The sequence below is a fragment of the Hipposideros armiger genome, unplaced genomic scaffold (assembly GCF_001890085.2).
Source record: "Hipposideros armiger isolate ML-2016 unplaced genomic scaffold, ASM189008v1 scaffold_321, whole genome shotgun sequence".
NCBI classification, from domain to species: Eukaryota; Metazoa; Chordata; class Mammalia; order Chiroptera; family Hipposideridae; genus Hipposideros; species Hipposideros armiger.
In genome coordinates, this window is record NW_017731671.1 from 1926559 (window position 1) to 1951462 (window position 24904).

Sequence of the window (24904 nt, forward strand, 5' to 3'; positions counted from 1 at the left end):
TGCAGGGGTCCCTTCTGCCACCCCGGGAGGCTTCTTAGTCATTCTGTGTTCTTTTTCTTAAATAGGACTCCCTACAAAACTGGAATTCACATCCACCCACCTTCATATAAACCCCTCAGCTTTGGTGTCCCACTCAGACCCGTAAAATACGACCTGCCTCTTCGCACAGAGTCCCTTTTCACGCACGTGTCCGCATCGCTCTCCTGAGCTCATGTTTATATTCACACAACACACTCTCGCCTTCCTCAACTTGCAACGCAGTCACTGTTCCTGGCTCAGGCCTGGCCAGCAGAGCTGTTGCCCATTCCTCTCTCTTCACTGGGAGCCAGTCTTCTTTCACTTGCAGGGGGACCTTGATTTGGGGAAGTGCTCAGGTATTGGGTCGTCAGGAAAGTCAGCACGTGTTTTTCTATGTCTTTCAATGCAAAAATGCGTCATGACTTTCCCGACAGCCCAGTATTTTTCAAAGGCCAGTCTGGTGAACAAGGTGAACCTGGAGAAGGCTGTCTTTCCTAAGAATTCTGGCTTTAACAGAAGTCACTGATTTCTGTGGCGCTGGACCTCCGAGCCCGCACCCCAGTTCTTCTGCTTCCTGGGTGGTCAAGTCACTGCCCCTCTCTGAACACGTTTTCCCCTCTGTGACATGAGGAGCCTGAGCTTCTCTCCCAGCGCAGCCATTCAGCCTGACAGACGTGCCTCAGTTCTCCTGGGCTGACACTCTCTTACCTACTGAGCTGGCATTTTTTCGGCCACAGGAGAAGAGAGGATGCCCAAGATCCCAACCTACTTCGTTGAGTCTGGCATGAAGGGTTGACAGGCTCTGAGCGGGCCTGACCCTGGTTGGGGTCATGTTTGTTTGGTGGGAAGGGACAGGAGAAGGGGACTTTTGGTGCCACCTGTGGGCATGCAGTGGCAGGTTTTGGTTTGGTAGGGTGCAGCCATTACAGAGGACTGGTTTCTTAGGCAGAGGATAGCCGGCTGGAGCTGGTCTGTTCTCTCTCAGCACCTGCACCTGGGAAGGCCTGGCTGCCAGGCCTTGGGGCAAACGCAAGGCCTTCTGCCCTTTCATCAGATATGGAAGGCCAGCATGGTGTTGATTTAAAGAGAGAAAATGCTGTCCCCTCACCCCAATCCACAAGGTGACGTCTGAGGCCTAAGCTGGAGTTGCCCACTGCAGGCACGCTCTGGCCTGTGGCTCTGGTTGCTGGGCCTTCATGCAGCTGGGACCTCTGGGCTCACGCACACCTTGTGTCCCTCTCCTTTTCTTGCTAGGTCAACACTACCCCTAAAGCAAGAAGAATATGAGGTAAGTGTTGGCCGCCAGGCTGGGGGACGGCGAAGGGCAAGGGTGTCCAGGAGAGGCGGGTGTGGGGCTGGGTGAAGAAGGCCCCCTGAGCCACCTCTGCACCCCACCCCCACAGGCTTTCCTGCTCAAGCTGGTGCAGAATCTGTTTGCTGAGGGCAATGACCTGTTCCGTGAGAAGGACTACAAGCAGGCTCTGGTGCAGTACATGGAGGGGCTGAACGTGGCCGACTACGCGGCCTCCGACCAGGTGACCCTGCCCCGGGAGCTGCTGTGCAAGCTGCATGTCAACAGGGCCGCCTGCTACTTCACCATGGTGAGCCTGGCACCCTCCCCCGCCCAGATCACCGCTTCCCCTAGATGCCCAGCCGAGCCGGGCCCATACCCTGGGGAGCCCTGCCAAGCCGGCTCCTGCTCATTCTGTCTGAATCTCACCATCCACTCCCTTCGCTCTCAGCCAGCGGCACAACAGATTCACCTGGAGAGCTTTTAAAGTACTAATATGCAAATTTTTTTAAAAAATGGTTTTTTAAATGACATTGGTGCCTAAGCCCTGCCCCCAATGGACTAAGTTAGAATCTCGGGGTGGCCTGGGCATTGGCAGGAGTCTGTGGGGCCTCACGACTGAGAACTGCTACTCATCGAGCTGCCTCTTTCTGCAAATCTCTGAGGTCTCCTACGCCCACCTCCTGGACTTCTCCCCTTCCATCACACCCTCACTTTGCTCCACACCTTCAGCCTCCTCCTCTCCCCTGTCCTGCTCGCTCACTGACTCTGTCACTCCCCAGATCCTGTGGGATGCTGTGCTGTGGGCTCTGTAGAGGCTCCCGGGACACTTCTGCATCCACAGTGGATGTTCTGGATAAACGAGTCTACCAGATGCCTGCGCACACTCTATACGCGGCCTGCCTTCATGATATCACTTCCTCCCGGAGGTGCCTTTATGGCCATCAGTCCATGGTGTTCTGAATCGACAGCAGATATAAAATAGACGCGTCTGAGTGATGGGCTCATCACTGTAGAATGTGAAGGCCCCTCCCCTCCCATTGGCAGCCCCTTCAGCTGGACACACAGATGCCCTTGACCCGAATGTGAACACTAGAGCTGTGTCCTTGAGCTCTGGAGCCCCCTCTCAGGGCCTGGTTCCCCCCCTGCTTCATCTCTGCTGGTCTTCTGTGGAGTAGGGCGCCGCAGGCCTGGGGGAGGGAGGGTGGCAGGCGCTGACCACTGAGCCGCCTGTTCTTCTCTGGCAGGGCCTGTATGAGAAGGCGCTGGAGGACAGTGAGAAGGCGCTGGGCCTGGACGGCGAGAACATCCGGGCGTTGTTCCGCAAGGCGCGTGCCCTCAACGAGCTGGGACGCCACAAGGAGGCCTATGAGTGCAGCAGCCGCTGCTCGCTCGCCCTGCCCCACGTGAGTGCCGCTCTGCGTCCACGCGAGGGGCCAGGCTCTGAGGCCGAGCGCCAGCCCTCTGCGCTGGCCCTCACTTGGGCCGAGTGACCACCACATCTTTCTGAGCTTCAGTTTCCTCCTCTGTGATACAGTGTTGCGGCTACTGATACTAACCCTGAGCTCTGATTGTGTGCCAGGTGTTGCTAAAGATATATTGTATTAACTCACAACAAACAACTCTTTAAGATACAGTTACCCCATTTTAAAGATGACTGAGAGAAAGGAACTTTCCCAATGTCACAGCGAGGGGGCAGCAGAGCTAATATTTGAAGTAAGGACTCTGAACCTCTATAAGAGTGCAGGGTTGCAGTGAGGACTAAAAGGAATGCCACATGTGTGGGGTACTGATGTCCTGGCTGTCATTAGGTGGGGAAGAGGCAGTGGGAAATGACCGATAGAGAGCCTCGCTTGCCAAGCTCACTCACGGCTGGGTATATCTCCCCTCCCGATTTATTCATCCACTTAACAAGTATTTACTGAGTGCCCATGCGTGCCCAGATCCGTACCTTTCAGGGACTAGGAGACAAATGGAAAGTGCTCTGGGGTCTAGGCCTGGCTCCACCCCTCACCCCTGGCATGACCTTGGATAAAGCACTTCACATTTCTGCACATCAGCTCCATGACAATCCCTCAAATAATGGGCATGAAAGAACTTGGGGATGGGTCATTTCTTCCCAGGAAGGGCTGAGAGGGCTCAAGAGTGGTCAGGACCCTGGAGGACTCCCTAGAGGAGGCAGGGCTCGAGTGGGCCTAGAAGAAGCAAGAAAGATTTGGGTGAGCAGAGCAGAGAGGAAGTCATGTGCACGATGGTCAAGGATGTCGGTGCCAGAGAGCTGGCCTGGGTTTGGGTCCTAATCTTGGGACTGCTACCTATTAGCAGTGTGATCTTGGACACACAGCTCAGCCTCTCTGAGCCTTGGTTTGCACCCCTGAAAAATGAGGGTGATAACGTACCATGCATAACAGGGCTGTGCTGAGGGTGGAATCAGAAAATCACATGTGGCAGTTGGCACAATGGCCGGACACTGTAAGTGTTCAGAAAACATTCAGTTACTCTACTTTTTGTTTATTATTTTTGCTTCCCCAATTCAGTTCAATTCCCAATGAGAACCTTTCTTATAACAGTTGTCCCCGATCCATACTGCATTACCAGCGTTCACAGCAGGTCCACATCCATGGACACCCACTCCCGGGAGGGCGGGCAGCTTTTACTCCACTGTACAGCCCAGCGAGCGCTGGTAACTTGCCTGAGGAAAGTACCCAGATGAGGACTTTGGACTTTGAGTTGAAGAATTCCCCTGTTTTCCAGTCTTTGTGGGCAAATATTATACTAACTGAGCACTGGGACCAGAGATGACCTCGACCCTGGCCCTGGGCTCCAGGAGCTCATCAGTGAGGTGGGAGGTGGACAGGTACACAGGATGTCCCTGTCGCCTCTTTATTGCCCAGACCACCGTCCCTCTTTCTTTACTGATTGGTCTCCCCCCACTAGACGAGCCTCCAGGAGGCCCGGCTCCATCTGCCCTGTCACCTGTGTTCCTGGCCCCTTGCTTGTGACTGGCATGTGGTACAGGCGCAGTAATACAGACTTGGAAGGAGGAAGGCGTGCTGGGTGCTGTTCCAGAGCACTAACCGAGGGCCAGGTGCCCGCTAACCTTCACACATCCTCGCTCCTTTGGGCCTCTGCACAGCCTATGACTTGCAAAGAGTTCCATCCAACACATTGTTTGGTGAAAGAAGCAAGTTGTAGAATAATAGGCATAATATGATCCCACTTATGTACAAAAAGAAAGAAAGGGCCGGCCAAGTGGCACGTTGGGTAAGAGTTGGCTTGGGACGCCAGCTCTGAGCAGCAGGGCCCTGGTTTGGATCCCACATGAGGGCCAGTGACGCTGCGCCCTCTACAGTTAAGATGGTGAACAACAGCTCGACCTGGAGCTGGGCTGCCGTGAGTCGCCGGCGACGGCGTAGGCTGCAGTGAAGCTGCAGTGGGCTGCCATAAGCTACTGTGAGCGGCTGGCAGCAGGCATGAGCTGCCATGATAATACCAGCGCAATAATAAGAGCGCAATGATAATACCAACATGGGCCAGTGAAGCGACGTCCTCCACAACTAGACTGAAGAACAAAAGGACAGCAACTTGTCTGTTCCCCTTCCCTGATTCCCCAACGCTGTTCCCCTCCCTCAATTCCCCAATTCCCCAATAAAATCTTTAAAAAAAAAGAAAGAAGGAAAATCCCCTCAGAGCAAACTAAACATCCTTTGTAGGTTCATATACATGTCTAAATTCTTAAAAAAGATCTGTAGGGAAATATGTCAGACCCACAAGGTGTGCTCCCTCTGGGGAGGAGCCTAGGGTGGTTCAGGAGAGCACTTGCTCTCTCTCTACCATTTCAGCCTTTCACAGTGACACTACTGCTTGCTGAATTATGGAAATAAAGAGATAGTATTAAACAAATTTTGGGCCAACCGAGTGGCTCAGTTGGTTAAGAGCTTGCTCAAGAGTGCAAGCTCTGAGCAATAGGGTCGCTGGTTCGATACCCACATGGGCCCAAGCTGAGCTGCTGCTCAGCTAAAAAAATAATAAATAAATAAACAAATAAACAAATATTACTCTTTCCCCCCCACACAATAAAAGGAAAAAGAGAGGCATGAGTTTCTGGTCCCAGCCCCACCATGCTCGAGCTGTGTGATTAGGCAGCCAGTGAGCCCTTCCGGGGCCTCACTCCCTGGTCCGTGATGTGGGGTGAGGGTGGGCCGCCTTGCAGGGCTGCACAAGGTATCCGTCAGCAGCGCTGCGGGAGCCAGGCTGACTAACCAGCTCCTCTCTGTGTGTTACCTTCCCAGGATGAAAGTGTAACTCAGCTTGGTCAGGAGCTGGCTCAGAAGCTTGGACTACGAGTTCGGAAGGCGTATAAGAGGCCCCAGGTAGATGGGCTCTGGGTGCTGGGGAGTGGGTGGGAGTGGAGATGGGGGGATCTGAAGAGGGGACCAGGCACCTTTGGGAGAAGTGCATGAGGATGGCCAAAGCCAGGCCAGGACAGGGGAGTGATGGACGGCAGGTGAACTTCCCTGTATTTGGCTGAAAGCCCTAGAATGACTTTCAGAACCTTTTGGGAAAGGAAAGAGCAGACAAAAGCTTCCAGCTCACCTTGGATACCAGCAGTTAAAACCCACTCCCTCCTTGCCTTGGCCAACTTCAGTACCCAGGAGACAGCCTGAGTTGACACTGGCGTCCTTCAGCCCTATGTTTTCAAATAGCCCCATATGATGACTATTTGAAATGTTGGTATCTGTTTGGCTCATTCAAATCCATGTATATTTATCTAGTGCCTACTGTGTGCCAAGAAGCTGCATGTAGGAAAGGGTGTGGCTCTAAAGTCTGCTGTGACCTTGAGCAGCTTAGCTATCTCTCCACCTTGTTTTCTGTACCTGGAACGTGGAATACCATGCCCACCTCAGAGGGTTCATAGGAGGATCAAAATGAGAGCATGAGATGACAGCTGGAACAGTGCCTGGCACATAGTAGGAACATGTGCTTGCAAGTTCGTTGTTCAGGTCATGGTTATAGGTACAAAACACCCGAATCTGACCCAGAGGGACAGTGCAGGTGACTTGTGGCAGGCCTGGGGGCAGGGAGCCTTGGAGGACACCACAGACCCTAACCACTTGTGCTGGGGCCCCTCTGCTGCCCTGGCTAATGGGACCCTGAGCATCTTTCCAGAATCTTCATCTCTTCTTACCTCTCTCCAATCTCTGGCAGGAATTGGAAACCTTTTCTCTGCTCAGTAATGGCACTGCGGCTGGTGTGGCAGATCAGGTAGGGTGGGGCCTGGACCCCAAGCCTCCCTCCCCATTTCCAGGAGCAACATCTCGTGCTTCATCCATCGTGAGAGCTTTGAATTCACTCTCTGGGGTATAAGTGACGTCAGGCAGTGGGTACGGGGCATCAGACTGAAGGGTTGGGCTCAATCTATCCTTGTTCCCACTGCTGTGAGCCCGGCACCTGCCCTGGGAATTGGGGGGTGACTGACAGCCTGGACCTGAGTCAGGCTCATGAGGACAGCTCCGGGCGCACAGCTTTCTACCTCCTAAGAGGTGCCTCCTGTGACCACAGGGGCAAGTGTGGGAACAAGCCGTGGCTGCTGGTGGTAGGAATGGTTACTTCAGGGGAATTGTCAAGGGTAGCCTCACTTGTAGGCCCCTGAGACAAAACAATGGCAGCAAGAAGGGCGGGGGTAAGGAAGTAGAAAGAAAGGCAGTTGGGACCAGACCACCCAGGCCTTGTCGTGGGGGTGGTGGCAGAGCCCAGCACACACAGGACCCCCACCACTCACCACACAGGAACTCATCAGTGGACTTTGAGGCTTTCTGGAAGATGAGGAACAGGCTCTAAGTGCTAATGGAGACGGTGTTCTGCCTCCTCGTTGTACATAAGGGGAGACTGAGGCACAGAGTGAGCAGGGGGCCTGGCCAGTGTCACACAGCAAGGCAGCTGCAGCACGTTAGGAAACTTTCATTCATTTACTCACCATGCTCCCAGGCAACCCCTTCTTGGCCCTGGGCTGGCCACTGGGCCAGAGCTATCAGGCGTGAAAAAATAAAAGGTAAACAAAATGTGATCAGCACTATAGAGAAGGGGGCTGGGAAGAGCTGGGGCTATTGGGAGGGGCTCACAGTTTTAAACAGGGAGCAGGGAAGACCTCAGTGAGGTGGAGACACTTACTTGGGTAAAGACCTGAAGGAACTGCGGGATGAGCCATAGGGAGGTCTGAGGAACCAGGCAGAGGGAACAGCCAGTGCAAAGGCCCTGAGGCAGGAGAGGACTCTGTGTGAGAAGAACAGCAGGAGGCTAGGATGGCCGGAGGGGACTGTGTAGGGCCCTCCTTCCCTCTTGCCAACAGTAATGGTGCTCAGCCTACATCTGCCTTACCTGCCATGATCTTCCTCTCCACAGGGAACTTCCAATGGATTGGGGTCCATAGATGACATTGAAACAGGTAATGTCCCTGATATGAGGGGACGGGGTGGAGATGGGGCACAGGGGAGGGCTCAGCCCCAAGATCCTTGAGAGGTCAGATGAGGTAAGACCCAGCCCTGTAGATAGGGGTTCCTGAGGGCTCCCTGCCCTGGGGACTGTGAAAGCAAATAGTGAGTTCAGGAAAAGACCCCTACAGGAAGGGGAGAGCACCTCCCACCTGGGAGGGCGGGGCCGGCCTCATAGTGGGGTAGCTGGTCCCCTGTCCTCCACTCCAGGCTGGCTGCCCCACTGGGAGTCCACTTCTCTCAGAGTCCTCCTCTCCTCTTCCTCACTGGCTTCCAGGAAAAGTCACTTTAAAACTGTCCCTTAGAGAGGGCACTGCTTACCCCAGAGGCAGGATTTGTAGCACTGAGCCAGGCCCATCAGGGATGTACTGTGGGACTGAAGGACCCTCTCCCGCTCTGTGACGGTCTTCCTTCACTATGACTGAGCCTCTGCCAATGGGGTCGGGCCAGTGGGCCCGGCAGGGTTCCCGGCAGGAGCTGGAGAAAGGGCGGAATGTACTGGATGAGGATCCCAGGTCTCTGGGCCACTTTCCCCACTCCCACCAAGCAGAACCCTTTGCGGCTACTGAGCCTACACCCTCCTTCCACAGACTGCTACGTGGACCTGCGAGGCTCCCCAGCCCCCCTCCCCTCTACCCCTATGATGCCCCTGTTCCCTCACGTTCTGGACTTGCTGGCCCCCCTGGACAGCGGCAGCAGGGCCCTCCCCAGCACCGAGGGCCTGGATGACTTCTCCGATGGGGACGTCTTTGGTCCTGAGCTTGATACTCTCCTGGACTCACTGGTGAGCCATGCTGCTGTCCTTCTGCTCCTCTGAACCCCTCTTCCACCTAAGACCCCACCACATCATCCTCACGTCCCACGACGGGGGGAAGGAAGGCCCCATCTCCATGTCAGAGATGGGGACACTGAGGCCTTGGGAGGGAAGGGAACCTGCTGGGGATAGAATCGTGAAGCTGCAGGCTTGGCAGCCGGAAGGGACGGTAGAGATCCTGGCTACGTGCCATGGGACAGGCCGGGGCTGAGGCACAGAGGGGCCGGCTTGCCCGCAGTGTCCAACTGTGCCCAGACCCGGCAGTCAAGTTCTCCTTCAACTTCTCCCTCTGTTCCCCACCTTGCAGTCTCTGGTCCAGGGTGGCCTGCCTGGCAGCAGTGTGCCCAGCGAGCTGCCCCAGCTGATACCCGTGTTTCCCGGCGGGACCCCGCTGCTGCCACCCGTGGTAGGCGGCTCCATCCCCGTCTCCAGCCCGCTGCCCCCCGCCTCCTTTGGCCTTGTCATGGACCCCTCCAAGAAGCTGGCTGCCTCCGTGCTGGATGCCCTCGACCCCCCGGGCTCTGCACTGGATTCCCTGGACCTGCTGCCATACTCAGAGACCCGGCTGGACGCCCTGGACAGCTTCGGGTCGGCCCGGGGCTCCATGGACAAGCCCAACTCCTTCATGGGTGAGGCCTGGATGGGCTTGGTTTATCCCCCACCCCCTTGATGGTTTGCAAAGTGCCGTCACCTCTACAGTATCTGCAGACTGGAGTTGGGGTTACAACTGTGTTTTGCCAAAGCCCAGGTCCTTCCACCCCATCATGGTCCAAGGCCACATCTTCTGAGTTGCTGTGTCTCCTGCAGTGCTCGGCACATTGTGGGGCCGAAGCCTGAGGGGCTGGTGTCTCGTTCAAGATCAAACAGCAATGCTGGGGTAGGCTAGGCCTCCAGACTTGCAGCCTGGTGCGCTCTGCCCAGCCTGCCAGGGCCCTGGGGTAGCCAGGCTGGTGGGATCCCATGGGATGATCCTGAACGTGGGGAAGGGCTGTCAGGCCATGGGCTCCTTCAGCAGCGCTCTGAGCTGGGTGCCAGGGACCCAGAGAGGATACAGGCCCATTTGAGCCCTTACAGTACTAGCTTTCCAGTCAGATCTAGTGTAGGGCGCTCATGGCTGATGGGGAGTCATGGGGCGGCAGAAGGGGTGTCACGCAGCCTTGGGGCCAAGGGAGACTTCCCAGAGGAGGTGATGGCTGAGCGGGGTCTTGAGGAAGGTCATCTGCAGCAGAGGGAGCAGCAAGACCAGCATGGCACAGGCTGCGTGAGGAAGGGACAGGCGGATAAGTAGAGCGGTCAGCCAGAGGGGAGGGCCAGTTGAGGCCTTGGAGACCTGAGCTGCTCTCCGAGGACCTGTGAGCCAAGCTGAGGAGCTTTCGCTTTGTCCTGGGGACAGTGGGGGTGCGGAAAGTATGAGCACAGGTGGACATGCTCGGGCTAGGACGCTTCTCTGTCACTGGGCAGCGGCCATGGGTGTAGGGTTAAGGGATCAGCGTGAATAGGAGAGGATGTGTGACCTGGGAGGCTTCTCCGGAATAGAAATGCGGAGGGAAAAGTCCTTGGAGGGCCTCTCTTGCCCTTCAGAACAGGGCAGTGACCTTCTGTGTCTTCTCCTTGCCCAGAAGATACCAACTCACAGGACCATCGTTCCCCGAGTGGTACTCAGAAACCAGCCCCCTCGGTGAGTGATTTGGCGAGGGTCAGTGACCAGGCGCCTCATGCCCTCCTGGGTTGGAGGGCGAGTGGTTGTGGGCTCCAGAGTAGGGGTGAGCCCTCTGCCTGAGACAAGGGGCTGCATCCCCCAAGGAGGGGCCCCTTTAGAGCAGACCAGAGGTAGCCTTGTCTATCTTCCAAAGTGAGCCGCGTGCTGGGAGGGTGAGCAGAGGATACCAGGGTCTGATAGATGAGGACATTGAGGCTCAGAGGGGCTACGTAACTTCTCCAGGGTCAATAACATCCCTGGTCTCAGGACTCAGCCAGATTCTGAGTGCAGGAGAGCACTTGACCAGGAGTTACGCGGTCTGAACTCATGCCTCAGCCTGGACACTAGGGAAGTCACCTAACCTCTCTGAGTCTTGCCTTCTTCCCCATCGGTTGATGCTGTGGGGGCTTGGGAGATAGAGGCTGTGGGTTGGTGAGGGCATGTGCATAGGCCCCGATTTCTCTGCTTTCATGTTGGGCTTCCACTCAAGGAAAGGTTCTGGGCCAAGATCACTGTCACTCATGCAGCCCACTAGGCCGGTCCAGTCCTGATGTTCTGGATTCTTGGATCATGTTATAAGGAGCGCCCCGGCAGGGAGGGTAAAGGAAGAGGGAGGCTCTTGGGCTACAGTTCTGCCCTTGGGTGGGATGAAGGGGTGTCATAGAGCCCCCCACCTCTGGTGCCCAGGCTGGCCCCAGTGGCTCCAGCCATCGTCCAGTGCCCCAGATGGCCAACTTCCTCCTGTCACAGCCAGAGCCCTCCATGCCCAATACCGCCTTGCTCATCAAGAACCCCTTGGCTGCCACCCACGAGTTCAAGCAGGCCTGCCAGCTCTGCTACCCCAAAACAGGTAATGTCACACTTTCGTACTCCACCTCTGCCCAGAGATGCCGGGTATCTCAGGGGAGTAGAATCCCAGAGTGACATAACACTAGTGTACCAGTCAGAGATGAGTGCGGGAAACAGGAGCCCCTTCAGGGATTTTGAGCAGACAAGGATATAATATGGGAGCTGAGGCTTTCAAAACTGCTGGAAAGGGGGCGGGGGGCACTGCCCAGAGGCTGGTAACTTGTCATGGAATGCAGAGTCCAGCCGGCTGCTACAAAACACATCTGCCAGAGGAAATGCAGCCTGTACCTCCCTCCATGCTCCACCTCACAGTCCACTGAGTGCATCTCACTGGGTGAATTCAAATGTTGCTCAGAACTCAGGTGGCAAAGGACTCTGGGAAATGTATTAATAGTTCTTTGTCTCCCAGCCCCCAAATCCAACGGAGACAGTAGAAGCAGTTTAAAATAGGTGCCCAAGGTTGGTAGATAATTTTCAGCACATCTAGACTCTTAGAATTCTAGACTCTAAGATTCATGGCGTTTCATTTGCTAGAATTCCACAGTCCTGAGGTTTTAGAATGATATTCTCTTAGGATCCCAGGGTTAAAATTCCATCTCAGGGCTGTTGGAGTTGACAGGACCTTAGAGGTCATCCAGTTGCTGTCATCCACCTACTGTAAGACCTCCCTCTATACCCCCCACCCCCCGGGCATACATGTCACCCTTGACTGAGAGTCATCCCACCAGAGCTCCGTGGACCTGTGGGGCGAGGAGTAGAATGCCACCTTGTTGGATGGCTGTGCCCGCGAGGAAGTCTTTCCTTGCATGGGTGGATCTCATGCTGCCTCCCTGAGCCACATGCTCACTGCCCCCTGTGCTGGGGAAGCCCTCCCACCCCCACCTCATTGTCTGGGAAGAGGAGGCCCTTGGTCAGAAGATTTGAGAGGACCAGGAAGAGAAGGAGCAGGAGAGGGAGGATGAATCCGGGCAATGACTTTCCAGGGCAAGTAAAGAAAGGGGTGAGCGCTTGTGAGGGGCTGCTCTCTGCCAGGCACAGCCTTCATCCTAAGGAAACGTTGAAATGGTCAGGCTTGCTAGGGAGTCAGGGTGGTAGAAAGGGGATGGGTGCTGAGAAGGGGCTCCTTGAAGGGCCTCCCCTTAACCCAGGCCCTCCAGGGAGCATATGGCAGGGGAGGGTGTGGCGGGAAGCCCAGGTGAAGGAGGTAGGTTTTTAGGCAGGGGGGGCCAATTCCCACTGCTTGGGCCCGTCAGCAGCCATCATGCTTCGGTTCTGCTTCCGGCATCACAGTCCCTGTTCACCCTGCACCCACAGGCCCCAGGGCAGGTGACTACACCTACCGAGAGGGCCTTGAGCACAAGTGCAAGCGGGACATCCTGCTTGGCCGGCTCCGGAGCTCAGAGGACCAGACCTGGAAGCGAATCCGGCCCCGGCCCACCAAGACCAGCTTCGTGGGGTCCTACTACTTGTGCAAAGGTGGGTGGGCTGCGGCAGGGGCAGCCCTCACAGCCAGGGCCTTGCTCTTCTTCTGCCCAACTGCTTCCCTGCTCCTCATCACAGTGAGACAAATAGAACAGGTGTGGCCCATCGAGGATGAATTCCCACATCAGAATGAGCATCTCCCACCCCAACCAGCTCTGTAGACAGGAGGGAACATTCGGGATGTTCATTGGAGCTCTCAAGTGCGAGGATCAGACAGTTCCTGGAGAGCTAGCTTCTGTTACCGCTGTAGGTCCCAAAGGGCTGTTGGAAGGCTGTGGAAAGAATCCATGTAAAGCATATAGGACTGGCACGTAGTAAGGGCTTGATAAATGTTAGCTTTTTAAGAGTACTCTGTTGCCATTGTTCTCACTTCTGGCTCCTGTCATTTGGGTTGGTATTTAATGGACAGTTAGCATGTACCTTATTTGCTTCTGTTCCCCGACCAAGTGTCTTGGTGCAGTCTACATGGCAATACATGACAGTGACGATATTGTTAAGTGCTTTGTAATGTCACTCTTTTGTACTGACCATCACGAATCCTCACAGCAACTCTGGGTGAGGAAACGGGCTTTGGGAGCCCTCCCCAGACTCTGCCTTTGTCCCCTAATGCAGCCTGTGACAGTGGCCCACCAGGTTTTTTGGACCAGCTCACTGTCTTCCCAGCAGGATCTTAAGGACATGTCACCTGTGGGCTCGAAGGCCTCCAGCAGCATCCCCTGGCCAGTGTGCATGAAGTCTAAATTCTACATGTGCCCTTTGTTCCTCAGATCAGCCGAGCCATGACCCCTCTGCACGTGCTGTGCTCTGTGAACTCAGTTGTCCTCTGCTGCTCCTCCAAGCGGCGCCTGCATCAGGGAAGCCCTTTTCTGCAGGCTCCCCCAGGGCAGCGCTGGTCACAGCACAGAGTACAGTCTGTGGCGATCACCAGGCGCGCAGCTGCTCGTCCTCATGTGCCTGCAGCCTGGCAGAGGGAGGGGGAGAAAAAAAAGAAAAACAGTTCCCACCCCCAGGAAATGGCAGGTCTCCAGGTTGTCTGCCCTCCCAACTCCTCGGCTCCCAGGAGTTTTAGTTATTATCTCACTGAATCTTCATAAGGACTTGGGGTTCACCATTTGTGGACAGATAGCTGAGGCTCAGGAGTAATGGCGTCCCAGCTCAACCAGCTGGATGCCAAGGCCCAGGCTCTCACCAGATTTTCCTGGTAAATAATAATAACGATAATAATACAGCCCCTCGTGCTTAGTTAGAAGCTTGTATGCTCACTCTACCAAACCCTTTTCATCTCCGATCTTGCCTGACCCACACAAGGCATCCCTGTGGGGCAGTGGAACCGAATGGCCATGCTTTGCAGATAAAGGGGCACATCCTCTCAGCACCCCCAAGTGTAGAGCAGTGAAGGGACCTGGCTTGGGGAGGGCTTCCCTGGAGCTCTGCGGTGCTGCCCCTCCCATGTCCTTGTGGTCGACGGGCCACCATCCCACCGTGTCAGAGATGAGCCCTAGCCCCGCCTGGTGGTTGGTAGCCCCTCTGGGTGGTAGCTGGCCCCCCTGGGCTGCAGCTGTGGTTGTGGGGGCACTGCGGGCTGCCGTCCTGCCTGGCAGAACGTGTGTCCTGTTGCCTCTTTGCAGACATGATTAACAAGCAGGACTGTAAGTACGGGGATAACTGCACCTTCGCCTACCATCAGGAGGAGATCGACGTGTGGACCGAGGAGCGGAAAGGCACCCTCAACCGCGACCTGCTCTTTGACCCGCTGGGGGGCGTCAAGCGTGGCAGCCTCACCATTGCCAAGCTCCTTAAGGAGCACCAAGGCATCTTCACTTTCCTCTGCGAGGTACCTGCGCTCGGTCAATGGCACAGATGAGGACTGGGAGGGGGCTCCCTGGCTCACTTCATCGTGGAACCGGTGGGTTTTGGACGCCTGACCCCAGAATCAGTAGGTCCTTGAACCGTTAGAAAGCTAGGCTTAGAGGATCCTGGCAGGCTAGAGCCCAGATGCTATCCAGCTTCCTCATTTTGTGAAGGTAGAAACTGAGGCCAGAAAGAAATAATCACAGCTGCTGTTTCCTTACGGCCACCCTAAGCCAGGCTCGGCACCAGGTGCTTTGGTGTTCATCCATCCTCCCTACACCTCCTCGTCCAGCCATGCTGGCTTCATGCCCGCTGGGCCTCCCTGCCCCCTTCCCTGGTTTGGTGCTGCTTAGCCCAACTCCGACCCATCGCACAGCCAGCCTTCCCTCTTGACTCAGAGCGGGCCAACTCGGAGCCAGCGGCCTGGGAATCACAGCTCCCCAACAGGCGTCTGCATGTACTTTTTACAAAGCACTGGCAGTTCTGTTTTTTTGAGCTTTGTTTTTGAGTTTCACAATGACCCTGTGGGACAGAGCAGGTGTGGCTATCCCCAGTTTACAGTTGAGGAGACTGAGGTTCAGAGGCATGGAGTAACCCCTGCCCCAGGCATTTGGAGGAGCAGGATCAGCGAGGGCCCAAGGCCCAGGTGACCTGTAAGCCTCAGACAGAGAGGCAGGTGCCACAGACCCTGGGACCCCCTTCCTCTCTCCATGAACTCAGTGACTCAGGGCGGGACTTGCAGGGACCCAGTGTGTCCGCCCCAGGTGGCCATGCTGGGTCCCAGCCCACCCCCTCCCCTGGCAGATCTGCTTTGACAGTAAGCCCCGGATCATCAGCAAAGGCACCAAGGACTCTCCGTCTGTCTGCTCCAATCTGGCTGCCAAGCACAGCTTTTACAACAACAAGTGAGTGCGGCCTGAGGCCTGGCCCAGGGGTGGGGCACCAGGAAAGTCCCCCTGGTGCAGGCAGATGCCTGGTGAGCAGATGAGGCCAGCAGGTGGACCTAAGGCAAGGGGCAGAATTGGGACTCAGACCCAGCATCCACCTGTAAAGGACAGACCACATTTATTGAGCATCTGTTATATTCCAAGTGTCCTCCTGGGTATTTTGATGATCCCTCAGTCCTGTGAGAGCGAAGTTACTGTCTCTGTGGTACAGATGAGAAAGCTAAGGCTTGGAAGTAGCTTGCTCATCAGGCAAGTGGGAGGCCACATCTCTGACTCCCATCCGGTGTCCTCCCTGTTGTGACATTGGCGTTGCACAGTGAGTGGGAGGGGCTGGGTCAGCCAGGCACTCACCGTTGCTCTTCTGACCCCCTGGCTCTACTCCAGTGAGGATGATGGAGTCAGACAGACCTGGGGCTAAGCCCCAGCCTGGTCAAGGGGCTGGTCAGTGTCTTATGACCACCGTGACCCTTGGTTTCCTCATCCGGCCAGTTGAGATCCCAGCGTCCTGGGGTTGCTCTGAGGGTAATTAAAATTCCTGGCCTGGAGCAGGTACTCGATGATTATTCCTCTGGGTGCAGGACCAGTTCTGGAGCCTCGCTCTGGGGAACCTGAGGGAGATGCCCCTTCTCCCCCTATGGGCACTCCCTTCTCCTAGCCTTGTAGCAGGTGGGACCTGGTGCTCTGCTCCTGCAGGCATCTCCATCTTTGAGCTGGCCCCAGACTAAGGCCAGAGGACGGTCAATCAGCTGGGATTCTAACCCAGGACTGCCTGAGTAGGGACCCCTAGCTCTCACCTACTGTGCCATCACATTCCAGAAACGTCTAAAAGGCAGGAGGCACCCAGGGAGAAGCCCGTCCCCTACCAGGATGGTCGGGGTGGGATGGGCGCTGCAGACTGCATTCTGCCCCTGCCCCTGTCCCCCCAGGTGCCTGGTGCACATTGTCCGCTCCACCTCCCTCAAGTACTCTAAGATCCGCCAGTTCCAGGAGCACTTCCAATTCGACGTGTGCCGTCATGAGGTCCGCTACGGCTGCCTGCGGGAAGACAGCTGCCACTTCGCCCACAGCTTCATCGAGCTCAAAGTCTGGCTGCTGCAGCAGTACTCAGGTGGGGGCCTGGGCTGGGGGTGGATGGGCCGATTGATGGCAGGTGGAGGGCGACTCCAGGGGTTCAGAGGAGGGTGGTTACAGGGATTGGTGGGCTACCTCCAGAGGAGCCGGTGCTTAGACATCACAGAGGATGCAAAGGCTCTGTTCTTAGGGAGCTGCCAGGCTCGGGGGATCCCTCTCTGGGCACTGCCAGGGGAGCACATGCGGAGAAGGGAGAGGCAGGCAGAGCTGGGCTCCTGCTCCATTGGCTACCTGGGTGGTCGTCCGTAGGTCATATCCCCTCACTGAACCTCCACTTGCTTACCTGTGAGATCCTCATCTAACAGATTCAGTGAGCACCTGCTCTGTGTCGGGGCTGAGCAAGAACCAGTGAGGTCCTTACTCTCAGAGAACTAGCACGAGTAAGTGAGGTCGAGGCAGACAGTATAACAAGTGGGTAATAAATCCCGTATTCCATCTGTTTGAGGACACACATTTCTCCCCGCTGCACATCATAATTTAATTAGCAGCATTCTTTTGTGTGTGTGGAACATAAAATAATGGTACATCTAAGAATCAATGTCTTGGAGCTGTGGAACAGGATGATATAATTTCAGATGTGCATCTGTGCTAATAGGAAAGTAAAGGAGAGCAACGGAATGGAGGGGAATTCAGGATGGGGCGTGTGGGTAAGACGGTGGGGAAGGCCTCTGAGCAGGTGGCATTTGATCAAGGAAGGGCGGGGACAGCATTCCAGGCAGAGGGAACAGCACAGCTGGCGGCCCTGAGGCAGGAGCAAACTTGGTACAGAAAGACTATCCCTGAGGACAGAGCAGCTTAGCGCCTGGGTGGTGGCGGTGGGCAGGTGAGTGGGTGGGGGGAGTCTGTTAGAGATAAGGCCTGAGAGGTGGGCAGGGACCCAAGTGTGTAACAGTCTCCAGGTTATAAATAGTTGGGATTGTCCTAAATGTGATGCAAAGAGTCTGAAGGGTTTTAAGTGGGTGGCATTGTATGGTCTGATCAAGATGTTTTAGAAGTCACCCTACCTATTGGGTGGAGAATAGAGGGGCAAGGGTGGAGGGAGGGAGACGGGCCAAAAGAGGACTTGGAGCAGGCCTCTGTCCCAATCACAGATGAACAGATAGGCACAGAGATGAGCAGTTCCCCGCACTCTGCGTCTTCCCTGGCAGGCCTCTCTGGGGAAGGGTCCCCTCCGCCTGGGCCTGGGGTGGCACCAGCACCTCGCAGGCCCTTGCCTGTCTCCCCACTGAGCTCTGTCAGGGACACTAGTGTCTGCTTCCACCCTCCCCAGGCATGACCCATGAAGACATTGTCCAGGAATCTAAGAAATACTGGCAGCAGATGGAGGCCCACGCCGGAAAGGCCAGCAGCGGCTTGGTAAGGCCCAGGCTGGCATTGGGGGTGAGATCAGGCCCCATCCTTTCACTTGGACATAATTCCAGACTTACCAGAAATTGTAAGAATAGTACAAAGGCTTTGCATATACCTTTTCTGGATTCCCCAGGTGTTAACGTTTTACCACATTTCACACTTTGTGTGTGTGTGTGTACATGTACATCCACACATATACATCTATATACAGAAATATGCACACTTTTTTCTGAACCATTGGAGAGTTAAGTTGCAGGCATGGTGCCTCTTACTGCTAAATACTTCAGTGTGTACATCCTAAAAATAAGGACGTCCTCTTACATAATAACCACAGGACAGTTACAACATCACAAAAGTAACGTTGGTGTAATTGTTCAGATTCTGGTGTACTATTATTTAGATTTTGTGAATGGTCCCCAAATCCCAGGTAACACACTGCATTCCTCCCTTGTGTCTCTTTGGCCCCCTTAAACCAGAGCAGTTCCTCAGTCTTTCTGTGTCTGTCATGACATTGACATTTGGGAAGAGCCGCTTGCTTTGGGAAAGGCACATTCATCTGGATTGTCTTGATGGGTCTTCAGACCTCAGGGTGATGATGTCATGTTCTTGGTTCATTTATCAGGAGGCACGTCATCTGATTTGTCCCTTTGGTGATAGCTTGATAACTTGATTAATGGTGCCTCCACTGTGAAGGTTTCTCTCCTGTAAAGTTATATTTCTCCCCTTTGTAATTAATAAATATCTTTTGGGGAGATACTTGAGACCATGTGAGTATCCTGGTAGTCCTCAGACTTTTACCCACTGATTGTATCATCTTTCATCCCTCTTGATCTTCATCCTGGTCCTGAGAAAGTGAGCTGTGGCATTTGCAGATGGCGAAACGGGGGTGCAGAGCATGGTAGAGATGTGCCCAGGGGCACACGTAGTGGAGTAAACCCCAGGTTCTCTGACATCTTGCCCAGAGCTTGCTCTGCTCCCTCCCACCCTGCACCATTCCTGTCACTCCTGAGGGTTCCTCATCCATAAAATAGAACCATAGTCCTTCTCCTACCTACCATCCCCCAGGTAGGTGTGAGGCTCACGAGAGCTGGCCATGCTGCAGCTTGCTGAGGGCCTGCTCTTCACTGGCCCCGTGCTATCCTTATCCTCATACCCCAGGAGTGGGTCATTGTAACTTAAAATGACAGTGGGGACAGAAGGAGTGGTCTCCGGGCCCAGGAGATGGTGACTGTGACATGAGGCCTCCGTGCCATCCACACACGAGAGACGGCTCCCTCCCCGTGCCACTCCTACCCACTGATCAACTTGGGTGAAGGCTGGGCCCTTGGCCGCTCCTGAGACCAGCCTGGGTGTGGCAGGGCGCCAGCTGGCCGGTGGGGTAGGCCTGGCCCAGGCTGTCAGCAGGGCTGCCCAGCCCCGTTAGGCCTTCCTCTCCCTCCCAAGCCCCCTTGCTCCTTGTCCTTTTCCCTTCTCTCCTCTCCTCTGGCTGTTCCCTTCCTCTTTCCCAAGCCTGTTCAGTTCTCTTTTCCCCTCCTCCTCCCCCATGTGGTTTATTTTTACTCCTGGCCAGGAGCCTGGCTGGGAAGCATTGAGGGGCTCAGGCTGGACCTGCAGCAGCATCTTCTAAAGCGAGAACACTTGAGTTCTCATCAGCCCTTAGCTCTCTAACCCCGCTTCATCCTGCGTAGGTCTGCTGCCAGGGCCCCTAGGAATGAGTGCAGGCCTAGCTGCCCAAGATGCCGTGACAGGCTTCAACCCTCTCTTGCTGCCAGGGACCCCACCCTTCCCACCAAGATGCTACTCTCTGGCCTGGCTGGGGAACAGAGCTTCTGTGCCAGGCCTGGTCATGGCTTACCATCAGAGGGCAGAGCCAGTGGCACTCTGGGGCTGAGGACCAGATGCCAGGGTAGAAGCTGCTTAGGCCCACTGCCCATGGCACAGCTGTGCCATCCCGCAAAGGAGAATGAACACCCGTCTCAGGCCAGGTCCCTGTCCTCAGGCCACATACCTGTGGTTGGATTAGTAACCTCTCTGAGCCTCTGCCTAGAGTTGGGGTGGGGGGGTCACTTCCCACTGGTAAATGATAATGGACCAGCCCATTCCAAGGCTCTGGGCAGCCCTAATATTCCCAGAGGCCACCTGCGTGATGGACCCCAGGGCCTCAGCCCTGTGCTGCAGCTTCACCAGCCCCTCTCCCCTGCAGGGTGCCCCACGGGCTCACGGGCCCAGCACCTTTGACCTGCAGATGAAGTTTGTGTGCGGCCAGTGCTGGAGAAATGGGCAGGTGGTGGAGCCTGACAAAGACCTCAAGTACTGCAGTGCCAAGGCCCGGCACTGGTGAGCAGGCACCGGCGGGGGCGCAGGCGGGCTGAGGACCCACCTGAGCACCACAGGTGAGGGGGCCGGGCTCTCCCTGGAGGTCACAAACCCTCCTTAACCAGCCCCCTGCTCTGCCCTGTAGCTGGACCAAGGAGCGGCGGGTCCTTCTGGTGATGTCCAAGGCCAAGAGGAAATGGGTGTCAGTGAGGCCACTGCCATCCATTCGCAACTTCCCACAGCAATACGATGTGAGCACCGGGGGTGGGGTGGCAGTGGGACCTCGGGTGGGGGCCCCATGGGGCTCCGGGAGCGCTTGCCCTCCAGCTGGGGCAGTGACACAATCCAGGGTACTCAGCAGGCTCTCCCCTTGCCCCCGCCACAGCTCTGCATCCACGCGCAGAATGGCCGCAAGTGCCAGTACGTGGGGAACTGCTCCTTCGCACACAGCCCAGAAGAGCGGGACATGTGGACGTTCATGAAGGACAATAAGAGTGAGCGGGCAGGGCAGGGCCGCCAGGGTCCCCTCATTGCCGACACCCCGCTCATCAGCAGGCCCAAGAGCACCTGCTTGAGTGAACCTCCCTTTGCCTCCCGGGCCCTTGTCCAGGTGCGCCAGGCCACACCCTCTCGGGTTCTCTTGCTGACTAGGCAGCCCAGCAGCAGGGCCTGGGAGGCCCCCAGCTCCCCGGTCCAGCAGGGGGTCACGGGGCAGAATGGATGGGTCCCCTCTCACCAGGCACTCTGTCCCCTGTTCCCCACCAGTCCTGGACATGCAGCAGACCTATGACATGTGGCTAAAGAAACACAACCCAGGGAAGCCGGGGGAAGGGACCCCAATCAGTTCCCGGGAAGGGGAGAAGCAGATCCAGATGCCCACAGACTACGCCGACATCATGGTAATGTCCCCACACGTGTCAGGGCCATGGTCGGAGCCAGGACAGGCAGCGGGGATGGGCTCAGGCTCCGGGCAGGGGTGTGAGGAGCGGGCACCCACGGTGGCTGTGCCCCTAGATGGGCTACCACTGCTGGCTCTGTGGCAAGAACAGCAACAGCAAGAAGCAGTGGCAGCAGCACATCCAGTCCGAGAAGCATAAGGAGAAGGTCTTCACATCTGACAGCGACGCTAGCGGCTGGGCCTACCGCTTTCCCATGGGCGAGTTCCGGCTGTGCGACAGGTGCTCCGGGGGAGGGCAGGGCTGGGGGGTGAACAGGCCATGAGCCTGAGGAGATGGAGGCCATGGCCAGCTCCGGCTCCTCAGCCTGGAGGTGGCGCACAGGGCGGGAGGGGTCGGTGATCAGACACAGCTGCTGGATGTGAGGAGCAGGGGGGCGGGCAGGACCTGGCTAGACCACTCCTTTGCAGCCCTGGGTCAGCTGCTCCAGAAGGCTGGGACATGCCAGCTCTCGGCAGGACTGAGGCTTCCCGGGAGGGGCTCGTCTTGGGGGAGGGATAGCGGCCTGTTGAAGGTCCGGCAGCCCGTGGCGGACAGGGCACAGGGCTTGGCAGTGAGCCTCGTGCCACCCACAGGCTCCAAAAGGGCAAGACCTGCCCCGACGGGGACAAGTGCCGTTGCGCTCACGGGCAGGAGGAGCTCAATGAGTGGCTGGATCGGCGCGAAGTGCTGAAGCAGAAGCTGGCCAAGGCCCGCAAGGACATGCTCCTGTGCCCACGGGACGACGACTTTGGCAAATACAACTTCCTGCTGCAAGAGGACGGCGACGCCGCTGGTGCTGCCCCGGAAGTCCCTGCTGCTGCCACTGTCCCCGGGGAGTAGGGCCAGGTTTGGGTCATGGGAGAAGTCCTAGGGTCAGGGGGCGGGGCGAGGACAGAGGGCCTGGTGGAAGGGCCAGGGCTGGGGGTGGGGGGCCGCCCTCACCAGGCAGCTCCCCGCCCCGGGGGCCCCACCCATCCCGTGTGCCCCCACTGGCCCCGTGTGCAAGCCCAGGTGCACATGCTGCAGTCCAGGGGGTCCCAGGGTCCTCGTCCTGCTGAAACCCTGGGCAGCCCCTCCGCACCCCCCTGCTCTCCTGGTTGGGGAAGGAGGGGTCTGGCTGACCCCTCTAGCTTCAGCTACAGCTTTAACTTCTGTCTGCTCCTAAAGGGGGCCCAAAGCTCAGGGCTGGGGAGCCTGGGGTCCCCACTTGAATCTGCAGCAGGATGGTCCTTCTCCCTGCCCTGCCCTCACCCCACCCCCACCTCCCTGGGGGCAGATCAGGACACAACAGAGGGCAGGAGTCCCCAGTTAGCTTTAAAATGCAGCCCCAGAATGGAGCTGGGGACACTGTACCATTCACTTACTCTCTGAGGCCTCAGTTTCCCCTCTGGTTGGAAGAGTGGGAGGGGCTGGACTTGATGATTTCTGGAGTCTGGCTCTCTAGTGAGGCCACCAGCCCAGCCCCTCTCCATCTTGTGCCACTGACTATAGATTGTAGATCCTCAGAGCCTTCGGAGATGACCCAGCCCAAACCCCCATTTGGCAGATAGGAAAACAGGCCTAGAAGGGAGGAGTGGCCTGCCCAGGGTCTCCAGCCCACGGCATGAGGTAGAGCTGGGGTGCAAACTGTGGTCAGAAGACTCAGGGCCGGTCATCAGCCGGAGCGTCCAGGCTCTGAGCAGGGATGTGATAACCTCTGGATGCAGCTGGGATCTCAGGCAGCGCCGCCCAGGAGCTGGGGAAGGGAGGCTCGGCACCCTTGGAGGGACAGTCCCCTTCTGAGGAGCGTGTGGAGAGTGTAGCAGCAAAGGTTACTTCCCCACGCCACTCAGGGAGAGGTGATCATGGGCAGGGCACCCATAGGCTCAGATTCTGCATGAGGGATGGGGGAATAGGGGTATGACCCTGGGCACCATGGGCCACTCCTTCTTTCTTGGGGACCCAGCTCGGTCCTTTCCAAAACCCTTTTCCCTCTAGACCTGGACATATAATTATGACCATCTGTCCCAGTCTCTCCCTGCTCCCCGGCCCCAACAGCTGCCTAGGACCCCAGCTGACTCCCAGCCCTTGCCCCCACCCACCAAGCCCTTCTCCCATCCCCCTCGTCTGATGTCTGTGTGTGTCCCCTCCTCTCCATCCCACCCCCTGTGGGCAGACCCAGCCTTCCCTGGTTCCCTACACATTCCAGAATGCCTCACACCATTGGCACAAGAAGTGGGGCCCCCCCCCGGAAGGAACCGGGGTTCAAGGCTGAGTTGGGGGTGAGACGGAGAGTATAAATACCCCTTATTTCTCCTCAAGCAAGGATCGATAGTGTGCGATATGATGATGGGCACCCCGGGCCGCAGAGAACCCTGTTCCTCTTGCTGCCACTGCCCAACCTTTCCCCAATAACCGTGGCATGCATCCCTCCCCCCCCTGCTCCTTCCCCCAGCAGGCCAGCACTGCAGTTTGGATGCTGGTGGTGTGGCTGGAGGGGAGGAGAGACCACACCCAAGGTAGGGGCCGTGGCCATGAATGTCAATGACACTTGTTTTCCCTGATCCGTGGTGTTGCAGTCTGTCGTCACCAGCCTTGTTTTTAGTGTGTATATATGTCGCCCCCGTGATGCATATATACACAGGTATTAAATATATCGCTCTATATAATATTATATATGTGTGTGGTATCCAATGAATCACTTCTAATGAGGGCTAAAGATAAAGAATTTGGCCAGAAAAATGCAGCCATCCTGGTGTAATTAGGAGGGGTTTTCGGAGTCATCAAGTCATTTGTGAGGCTTTAGGGACTGTAGCCATGGTCAGAGGTGATTGGGGCAGCAGGGGCAGAAGCCCCGCCTGGGCCCAGCTCTGCCTGGTAGCTTCCAGACCACCCCAGACTAGTGGGGAGAGAGCCAGAGTGCTCAAGGAAAAACAACGATTGGCATTTGTCTCCCAGATTAGAGCGCAGGTTTTTTCTTATCCTGTTATCTGACCAGGGGCCCTTAGGGTCTGGGCCTTCCTGGCCTGGCCAGAGCTGGATCCCCGAGCAAGAGGTGGCCGGAGGTGATGGAGGGTGGGGGTGGGGGACAGGGGGACACTTCGAATGGTGAGGGTGATTATTTCAGCTGTGACTCTGACCAGGAGTCTCAGAGTGGAGTTGGGCCTGTGCCCACTGCCATCAGGCAGGGCCAAGATGTCATGGGGAACATAGTGAGGGGGACAGGGGCCCCTAATGTGAGTTGAGCGTCCCTTGCCCTTTGGAGTGGGACAGAGAGGGTTGCTGCATTTCTTAGCTGGGCAGTAATCAATTTAAGGCTCCTTTTAAAATGTCTGTGTATTAAAATTTTAAGAATACCACACTTTAATATTAAATATTCATAAGGTCTAGTATCTTGATAATAATGTAGATGTTTTAATAACAATTTTTGTCCTTCTTAAAATAAAATGAAAGAAACTTGCTTCTTTTAGCCTTTGTTCTAGAAAATAAACGTGTGCATTCTGACCTCTGTCCCCAAGGTGTCGCTCCTGTTCCTCCCTGCCTGGCACTCATGCCCCGGGACCTAGGCTGCTTCATACTCACCGGGCAGAGCTGGCTGGCTCTGGGCACGCCCCAAGGCAGACATTCCAAGGGGTGAGGGGCAGGTCTGTGTCCCTGTGTAAACAGGGCAGCTCAGCTGACCCCGGCTCAGGCAGCACCTCGGCTGACAGGGACAAGCTGTGCTCTGCACAAGCGGCCCCAGTCGCCA

General features: G+C 56.4%; 1 protein-coding gene across 4 annotated transcripts in view; it reads left to right on the forward strand.

Moving 5' to 3' along the window:
* Window positions 1–24617, forward strand: part of ZC3H7B (zinc finger CCCH-type containing 7B) — a 36410-nt gene extending 11793 nt beyond the window's left edge. Inside the window, exons 3-23 of one of the 4 annotated variants that reach the window (XM_019660599.1) lie at window positions 1273–1306; window positions 1422–1619; window positions 2557–2715; window positions 5602–5682; window positions 6518–6574; window positions 7712–7754; window positions 8391–8584; window positions 8922–9243; window positions 10234–10292; window positions 11001–11163; window positions 12477–12638; window positions 14273–14478; window positions 15300–15400; window positions 16369–16550; window positions 17844–17929; window positions 20127–20260; window positions 20385–20490; window positions 20625–20733; window positions 21005–21138; window positions 21254–21417; window positions 21771–24617. In XM_019660599.1, the coding sequence (XP_019516144.1) occupies window positions 1273–1306; window positions 1422–1619; window positions 2557–2715; window positions 5602–5682; window positions 6518–6574; window positions 7712–7754; window positions 8391–8584; window positions 8922–9243; window positions 10234–10292; window positions 11001–11163; window positions 12477–12638; window positions 14273–14478; window positions 15300–15400; window positions 16369–16550; window positions 17844–17929; window positions 20127–20260; window positions 20385–20490; window positions 20625–20733; window positions 21005–21138; window positions 21254–21417; window positions 21771–22017 (2941 nt within the window). In that variant the 3' untranslated portion in view covers window positions 22018–24617. The remainder of the gene's footprint in view (window positions 1–1272; window positions 1307–1421; window positions 1620–2556; window positions 2716–5601; window positions 5683–6517; window positions 6575–7711; window positions 7755–8390; window positions 8585–8921; window positions 9244–10233; window positions 10293–11000; window positions 11164–12476; window positions 12639–14272; window positions 14479–15299; window positions 15401–16368; window positions 16551–17843; window positions 17930–20126; window positions 20261–20384; window positions 20491–20624; window positions 20734–21004; window positions 21139–21253; window positions 21418–21770) is intronic. The other 3 variants (XM_019660600.1, XM_019660603.1, XM_019660601.1) reach the window with 3 other exon arrangements.
* Window positions 24618–24904: the final 287 nt, after the last annotated feature.